Source organism: Hibiscus syriacus, unplaced genomic scaffold (genome assembly GCF_006381635.1).
Source record: "Hibiscus syriacus cultivar Baekdansim isolate YM2019G1 unplaced genomic scaffold, ASM638163v2 tig00110647_pilon, whole genome shotgun sequence".
NCBI lineage: Eukaryota > Viridiplantae > Streptophyta > Magnoliopsida > Malvales > Malvaceae > Hibiscus > Hibiscus syriacus.
Window position 1 is genome coordinate 1446987 of NW_024062811.1, and position 9130 is coordinate 1456116.

At 31.6% G+C, this 9130-nt stretch overlaps 1 protein-coding gene across 2 annotated transcripts; it reads left to right on the forward strand.

The window, feature by feature from the left end:
* The first annotated feature begins 4689 nt into the window (after nucleotides 1–4689).
* On the forward strand, nucleotides 4690–5481 carry LOC120137090. Of its 2 annotated transcripts, none has more exons than XM_039152942.1 (2): nucleotides 4690–5094; nucleotides 5173–5481. In XM_039152942.1, the coding sequence occupies exons 1-2, from the start codon at nucleotides 4771–4773 to the stop codon at nucleotides 5272–5274; spliced, it is 426 nt and encodes a 141-aa protein (XP_039008873.1). In that variant the 5' UTR covers nucleotides 4690–4770; the 3' UTR covers nucleotides 5275–5481. The 2 variants fall into 2 exon arrangements, with proteins under 2 accessions (XP_039008873.1, XP_039008874.1); XM_039152943.1 differs by having other exon boundaries at nucleotides 5176–5481.
* The last annotated feature ends 3649 nt before the right edge of the window (nucleotides 5482–9130 follow it).

Below are 9130 nucleotides of genomic sequence, written 5' to 3' on the forward strand. Positions count from 1 at the left end.
AATGTATCAAACTTCGACCAAGACTGTAATACCCCAAATTTTAGTTAGTGACCAAAACATAAATTTTGAAAGTTTAGTAGTCAAAGTAAAAAGTTGGAAAAGTTTAGGGATCAAAAGGATAATTTTTAAAAGTTAGGTATTTTTGACCCCATAAATAAATAGTTCAACCCCGAGAATGACGTTTTCATGAGAATCATAATTTGATCCGGAATTTGTGTTAAAAGCTATAAAAGAGTAAAGTCTGAAAGAAAATCGAATAATCGAATCGAACCAAAATTTTACAAAAATTTGAAGGATGATAAATAAAGGTTGAAAATATTATTTCCAAATTTTAGAACAATGGAATTTAATGTGGATCAATAGAATTGAAGTCGATTTTACATATTTAGCTGAAATTGGAAACTTTTAGTGACTAAATTATAGTTTTTGAAAATTTGTAATGGAAAAGGTGGAAAGTGGATTTTTATTTGTTCATATTTCACTTTGTAATATTAAAAGGGGTGATAATTCAATGGAAAATTGAAATTATCATGTTTCATTAAGGGTAAAATGATAATTTCACATTAAATGAATTTTAAATTCATTTATATTAGATTAAGCCAAGTCTATTATGTTTTAATTGAAGAAAAATCATAAATTTTAATTTTTTTCCATCCCCAAAACGTGCACCACCATAGCTATAAGGTAACAATTTTATTTTTATTTTTTAAGATTATTCGATTGATTTTTGGATTAAGCTATTAGATAGAGAATTAATCCCCTTGAAATTCTCTATCATTTGGTATAAATATTACATGGAGATCATGCTTATATGATGAGTTTGGAAATCAAGGGTTATGTAGGATTTGTTGATTTTGAAGATTTGATGAAAGATTTTTATGTTTTTTATGTTGGAGATTAATTCTAAAGCTTGTATGATGATTAAAACTACTTGAAATTGGGTGAAATTTCATTTGGGCATGATCTAGGGTTTTGAGAAAATTGTGATTTGGTTAAATTGTGTTAGGTCTTTGATTGTGGAAGCCTTGAAATGTTGTTTAGAGGTGGAATACATGCTTGAATCAGGTGAAATCAAGAACCCTAACCATTATGATATTCGACCCTAAGGAATTAATTGGTGAAAATTGTTAAAAATTTACCTAGGCTTAGAAATGATGTCTGAAAGGTTCTACAAGCCTTAGAAAGTTATTTGGGCCATTTTTGTAATTTTATGAAAGTTAGGGGACCTATTTAGAAATTATGGAAAATTATGGGGTTTATGTGAAAATGTTATAAAGATGATGTACTATGCTGGAATTGAAATTTAGAATATTGAATTTGATGTTAGAATGTGAAATTTGACTATTTTGGAAAGTTTGCAAAGTTTGAGTACTAGATGGAAAATATTGAGAAAGTTAGTGACTTAAGTGGTAATAGTGGAGTTGTTGAGGTATTGAGCTGAAAATTAGATGCTGGAAATTTAATTAAGTTGTTTGAAACTTGAATTGAAGCTAAAAGGCAAAGGACTATTTTGAATAAAATGGAAAGTTGATATGAATTCTAAAAGAATTCATAAATGGTAGTTAAAATGGAAAGTTGATATGAATTCTAAAAGAATTCATAAATGGTAGTTAAAATGGAAAGTTGATATGAATTCTAAAAGAATTCATAAATGGTAGTTAAAATGGAAAGTTGATATGAATTCTAAAAGAATTCATAAATGGTAGTTAAAATGGAAAGTTGAAAAATGTTATGTGAAGTTTGGGTGAATTTGGATAAAAAGGGATTTATTGGTCAATTTGAAGTATTAAGGTCAACATTGATGATGTGATATGAAATTCGTATCAAATGAGCATCAAAATGTTTTTTGGAATTTATTTTCTATAGTGTGCCTAGGTTAAAGATTCTAACATATGGTTTGAAATGTATATTTTATGTAAATGGTGTTCATTTAGATTCTGATTAAAATCAAGATCAAGCAATGTTAAAGCTAAGGATAAGCTTAAGGACATAATATGAAGTGTTGTGAAGGTTCACAAGCTAAGGACACCATGTGACTGCATATTTAATTCGTATTTGTGTTATCGAGCAAACATTGGCTTGCGATGAGCCAGTGACTGAATTACTATGGTAAGAAGTAACTTCTAACTATTGTGTGAATTGTGATTCATGCATATATGTTCAGTTAATATGCTAATAGAATTAGTGAATAAGCTAAAAATATAAGTTAGTGAAATATGCTCAGATTTGTGTTCTGAACAGTAAGTTTAGAAAATCATCATAAATTATAAAACAATTATTAGAGGATGATTTTTACACCTTTCAAGTTGTATGCCAGTATATCTTTGTTTAAAATAAACGAATACTGATTTCGATAGATATACAAAAAGATATGAATTTTTAATTGAGGATAGGTCAGAAAGCATGACAGCAAATTCTGCTCAAAACAGCTTCTGTAGGTCAACTTTGAAAATTCACTATAAATTGTATAACATAAACTAGAAAAAGTGTCTTATATAGTTAGATTCGTATTCGAGTATAGTTTCTATTGGTATAAACGGAATATTTTTTAAGTGTGTATATTAATACATAATAATATTTCTTTGCAAGTAATGCATATTGCCATCATATAAAACTTGTCATAAATTATGTTTTCATGTTACTCTTATGTTATAAGTTATTATAAATGCTCAAAAGAAATCAAATTCTATTACAATTGGTATGATAGTTATGATATTTATTATATGATGAATATGATGTTTATATATTAAAGAAAGATAATTGACGATAACTATGACATATAAATATTATGTGAAAATGAAATGTCTAGAGTATGAACTGTCCATTATGTTATGATATGAAGAGGTGGATATGTTGATATCTTTGATAATTGAATAATATATAATAATTAATGGAAAATTCATTGTATGTTGCATTAGGAGTCGTAGGTACATTTGGCATGCCATTAAGTTGAGTACTTTCTAGTTAAGTTATGGTACATTCATGTGCATTCGTAAATTATATTTTACAAGAACAAAGAAATATTTTAAAATTAGGTAGTTTTTAAGCAGTATTGTTTACTTTTTAACTACTAAACTTCTTCCTAAAATTAAGCATGATTTATATGATAATTATTATTTTATGATTTTACACGATTAATGGAATAATTGTAAAGTTAATAATGGAATGCTTTATAATGGAACAAAATTTTAAACATCTATGATCAGTAAATGTTTGTAAAGTTGATGTAACATCTTTAACTCGTATTTTCATAGATATACAGGCTATTCAATATTAAAAGAAAGGAGTGATTTAATATAAAAATGAAATATATTCTGGAATGCTATGTGCACATGCAATTTATGGAGGAGGATCCCCATAAACAAATACCTACCTTGTGGTTCGTATCAAATGGCGATACAGAGTGCAAAGTATTTATAGAAAGCCAAAAAAATATCAAACACTGTTTCTGGTTTATGCTTTGCCATTAACAGTAGTCTTTAGTTAAATATCTTAATTCGGTTCGGTGTAGTCGACTCTTTAGTTCAATATCCTACTTCGGTATAGTCGGCTGTGTCAGTCCGTACACATGCCCAGTGAAATTATCTTCGTAATCTTGCCCTCATGCCCTTTAGACGCGAGTTGTTTTTATTTTTCACTTTTCCCCCCATAGTTTCCTGTTGGAGTGCTCAACTGTTGCAAATCTCCAACGAATAGAGATGCTTCCAAGGTTTTTATCATTGTTATACCAAAATTGAATCATTTTTTTTTTAATTTTATAATTAATCAACACTTAAGATAAGAGAATAGGTGCAATGTTTAATTAGATAAGGAATAAGGACTTGGCCTCTCTGTCACGGCCTAAGTTGGATCAATAGTAGAGCAGACATACACATTTGTATTTGACTGTACATTCTGTAGGCAGTGAAACATGACGACTGTTGTTAATAGGAAATGGAATAGTGTGGTTTATATTTTTGTGATTAATTTTAATTAATCAACACTTAAGATAAGAGAATAGGTGCAATGTTTAATTAGATAAGGAATAAGGACTTGGCCTCTCTGTCACGGCCTAAGTTGGATCAATAGTAGAGCAGACATACACATTTGTATTTGACTGTACATTCTGTAGGCAGGTGAAACATGACGACTGTTGTTAATAGGAGAAATGGAATAGTGTGGTTTATTTTTTGTGATTTAGATTAAAAGTTCTGTATAATTATCTAGTGGAAGAAGAGAGAATAAATAAATTAAGAAAAATGATGAGCAATCGAAATAGAGAAAGAGTGATTCTTCTTTTCCATAATCGTACAATGATTTATATATAAATTTTCATTGTTGGTATACACTCTAGAATAATGATTGTTATTTATAAGTTGACAAGATAAATGGATCTTGTTGTCAAATACTAAATTTAGTTGATAGATCATGTGGACCTATTAATGATTACGTCAAAAATTGTAGTTGTCGAATTAGAAGTATAACTTCAAAAGAAAATAAAAAAAAATACAACAATTATCACTCCACAAAATGCAAACAAAATACTACTCTCCTAACATTGAGATTTACTCAGTACTAGTGAAAAAATTGATTTCATGCATGTGTTTAATAGGCCAAGGCTTATCTTTCATCATCAATTTATGCCTGATAGTATAGTCTTTATTTAAAGCACTAGGGGTGGACTATGGAGAAACAAAAACAGAAAAAATAAAAGGCACGTTGAAATTCAAGGTTGAAGGCAATTCTCTCAGATCATGTAAATAAAAGGTAAAAAGTGTGAGCTTTGCAATAATGTGGCAAGAGTGTATTGTGAATCAGATGAGGCCATGTTGTGCTGGGACTGTGACTCCGGAGTACACGGTGCCAATTTTCTGGTTGCTAGGCTATAGGCATTTAAGAACTATTCTTTGCCACCTCTGTCAATCTTCTACGGCCCAGAATGGCTCGGGACCAAAGCTTGCATCCATTATTTGTGCTTGCAGCAATTGCATCAATAGAAGTGGTTGTAGAGAAGAGATAAATATCACTTACTACGACGATGATACTAGCGGTAATGAAGAAAAACAAGTGGTTTCATGGCCTTGTATGCGTGACACCGTTGAACCCGCTTCTAGTGTAAGCCATTATTTTTTAAAGGTGCTAGTGCTACGTCTCTCTCTTTTCTAATTTCCTCAATGAAATTCTGGTTTGAAGCAGGACCACTTAGGCTGCTCGTTTTATGCACTTCAGAGCAAGAATTTGCCTTATGAACCAACTTTCTTGAATGCCTTTGGGTCATCGCAAGGAAGAAAATAACAGTTTTAGGATTACAAGAGGGTATGATTGTGGGACACCGTAGCAACAAGTCAAAAATATTGCTGCTTCATATCTGCAAATGAAAGCAAATTCTGCTTCTAAGATGTTAATGCCATTCTTAATCGCTAATTGATTTCGTTTAATAAGAGGTAATTATCTGTAATTGTGAATCACCCATCCTTGAATCTGGATCAAGATGTATTAATAATTAAAACAAAAATGTATGTGTTTTTAATTTTGTTTTTTTAATTTCTACTGTTGAGTATGATTAGGTAATTAGTTTTACCCAGGAATCAGGCAAGTTGAACTTGCAATGATCAAATTTGCCAAATGTGGGTTTAGTATTTTATGAAGATGGTACCACATCTCCAATCACTATCCCTTTTAAGTTTAAAGAGGTTCAAGTTCCATATGTGTTAAATACCACTGCTAAAAAGTAATAGCATCACATCTCCAGTCATTACCCAGCAAAGTTTCGAGCTGTAGAACGAAAACTATTAATAGATTAGTTAACAATGTTCATAAGACAACTTTGAATAACAATAAACCAAAAAATTATTCATATATTTTAAAAATAATTATTTCATGATTAGGGCCGGTCCCGACTATTTTTTTATTTGGGGCAAAATAAAAAATGGACCCCTAATTCAAAAGAAATTTAAGAAACATGTAATATACAATTTCTATTAGAATTTTTTAATTAAATTAAACAAGTAATAATTCATTGCAATATCAAATATGTAAAAAATATACAAATACTTATAAAAAAACATTGTAACATTTCTTGATGCAAAATCATTAATGGTAGTGTCAACATTAATATTTTCCAATATATTTTTCTCAATACATAACGTACCATTCGGAATTAAAATAATGATATTATCTAAAATTTAGAAATATATAAATCAAAAGAAAAAAATTGAAAACATAATCTTTCCAATAATCATAAGAATAATCTTTAATAAAATTCAAGCATCACAATTGATGATGAATAATTATAACTTTGGTTTTGTAAGAAATATGAGAAATAAAAAGTGAATAAAAGGATTCACCACAAGACGTTAAGGGAAGTGTTATTTTATTAACACAGAAACCCCCATGTAACCTCTTGGGCTTTTGGAAGTCGCGGTCTTATGAATTTAGTAATTATAATCGTGGTGAATAACCTTCTTTGTCTTATGAACAATCTTGTGATAAAAGTTGAAAAAGTTTATTATCGTTAATATAAAAATTTAATAACGATAATTAACACTTTAATAAATTTATGGGCCTCGTTATTTTATTTTATAATTTTTTAATTTATTATTAAAAATAAAAATAAAAAACACCCCTCCTGCCAGGACCGGCCCTGTTCATGATATAGTTTATGTCTTATAATGTGTGAAACATTATTAATAAATATTTGTTTATACGAATGCAGTTTGTATGATAAGCATGTTATATGAACTGCACTTATGAAATTGGATGTATAGGGATTAAGGATATACGTAAGATTATAATATGTCTTATAGTGTTGTCGAAATGGGGCATTATTTACCAGCTAATTAGACAATGATCAAATCTTGAATAGTTTTATTATATATCTAGTTATTTTCATACCTATAATTTATTATTTTTACTATGATTCATCACGTCGAGATGACTAATCCATCTAAAAAAACATTTTTTGATTATTGAAAAACAATTTTGAAAATAGAAATTAAAAAAAAGGTAACTCGTCACCTCGAAGTGACGAGTTCCTTCGAATTCAAAAAACTAATTGTTGATCAATGGGTTGTTGTGCAACGGTCACTTGGAACTCGTCACCTGGGGGTGACGAGTTATGTCGGATATTTTTATTATAGCCGTGGTAATTGAGGTTATAAATAGGGTTTTGATTTTTGATTTTTCATCTAACCCTAAATCCAAAAATATTTTTAAAAAACTGACTTTCTGTGAAAATCCCAAAAAATGGCTTCCCACGTAGAAATGTTGTGCATTGACAACATCCATTTTTCATTGATCAAACTCTGACCGGAAGAAGAACGGAGTATTCGTCAACGCGGGATGATTGCGAAAGATCTGCATCCGCTGATGTTGGTATATCTTCAGCAATCCGGTATTTTTCCTTCTATATTTGTACATGGTTTCAAGGTGTACCCGGTATTGATTCAAGCTCTAATTGAACGTTGGTGACCCGAGACGCACACCTTCCATTTCCCGAGTGGTAAAGAGACGATTACTTTAGAAGATATCACACTTACCAACTCGATGTTTTCGTGAATGGAGCCCCTATGGTGAGGCGGAACAATTACGAGCCCAAGATGTTGGTCGACGAAGTTTTGAGAAAAGTGCCACCATCCGAGTTCATTGATGGTTATCGGGTACGGATGACGTAGTTGGAGTCCGAATTCCAAGTAACCAACGATTCTACCGAGGACGATGTTATTTTTGCATCTCGAGCATATCTTCTCCAACTGATCGTAGGGATATTATTATTGTGTAAGTCCGATAATTAGGTGCACACTTGGTATCTTCGAATATTAAATGACTTCGTTGAGTGTCGCAATACCAGTTGAGGCTTGGCGATTTTAGCCTTTCTATACTGGGAGTTTTGCAAGGCTGCAATTTTCGAACAAGGTCGAAAAGTTAATGTAGCAAGCTGTTTAATATTGATACAATCGTGGGCGTGGTATCAGTTCCCATTTTTGTCGTTGATTACAACAGCCCCAATAGAGTTTCTTCTTACTGGAAGATAATTTTTTAACTTAGTTTTTAAATTTGAATTATTTTTTTCTATCCATTTTTTAATCTTTTTCTATTTTTAAATATTTTAGATGGTGTCATAAAATAGCCGAGATGAAGTTGTCGAGTGTCACTGCAAAAGATATACGGATGAGGATCAACATCGTCGGTCGATATGCTTTATACATTCGTTCTTTTATTATTTTTCGGGTCTATTTTTAAACTTTATATATATATATTAACTTTGATATTTAATATTTACAGTTTTCTTTGCTTCAGTAAGCTGACAACGAGATCTACCGGTTATTGCCACAGTAATTTTTTTAGGCGTCTAATTTATGGTGTGTCCTGACATCGCTATTACATTTTGCAATTGTTGAGTTGCACGCCAGTGATAGAGTACTGTTGCATCTCATCAGTCGATTCCTATGCAAATCGATGAGATGGACGCACTCTATAGAATTGATACGAGTGAGAAACATACTGAAAATTGGCCCGCAAAGCATGCTTACTACATCGAGCTATAGAATCAGCGACACCTATCGCTCCCCTCGTGGTACAATATTACACTGCTGGACCTATATTTTGACTATTCTGCCTATCTCCGAAATTACGAAGCAAATGAGAAACCATATCTCACGACACCACAAGATAGGGGAGAATGGGAACAACATCAGGCCAAATTCCCCAAGTCCAAGAAGAAACCATCGGCGTCTTCTTCTTCTACTTCAACATCTGCAGCTGAAGATTATTATAATGCATCTCATACAAGTTTTGGTTTCTATCCTGCATATCTTACTTCAACCGAGACTCAATCGATTTGGGTTGGAAGTTCATGGGATGCAATGCAACAAACTCAAACATCTTCGGCAGAACATGTGGTTAACGATGAATAGGATCATATCGTATATGGTCAACAACATAGCCACCGAGTCCTTTCAGTAACAGCAATGATGGCGTCAAATACCATATGCCCATGACCGTATTTCGAAGGTCGATTTCTAAGTGTGTTAAGGACACCTCCTCGGCAAGATGAAGACGATGACGACGATCAAGGCCGATGATCCCACCGTACTCGATGAGCCCCATGCCATTATCATTCGACCACTCCTCGCCATAATCAAGAACCTAG

What these genes read in the sequence shown, in the direction of transcription:
- LOC120137090 (XM_039152942.1), top strand. Translation starts at nt 4,771, where the DNA reads ATGTGGCAAGAGTGTATTGTGAATCAGATGAGGCCATGTTGTGCTGGG. An exon ending in CCGTTGAACCCGCTTCTAGT is followed by an intron (nt 5,095 to 5,172) that starts GTAAGCCATTAT and finishes TCTGGTTTGAAG; the next exon opens with CAGGACCACTTAGGCTGCTC.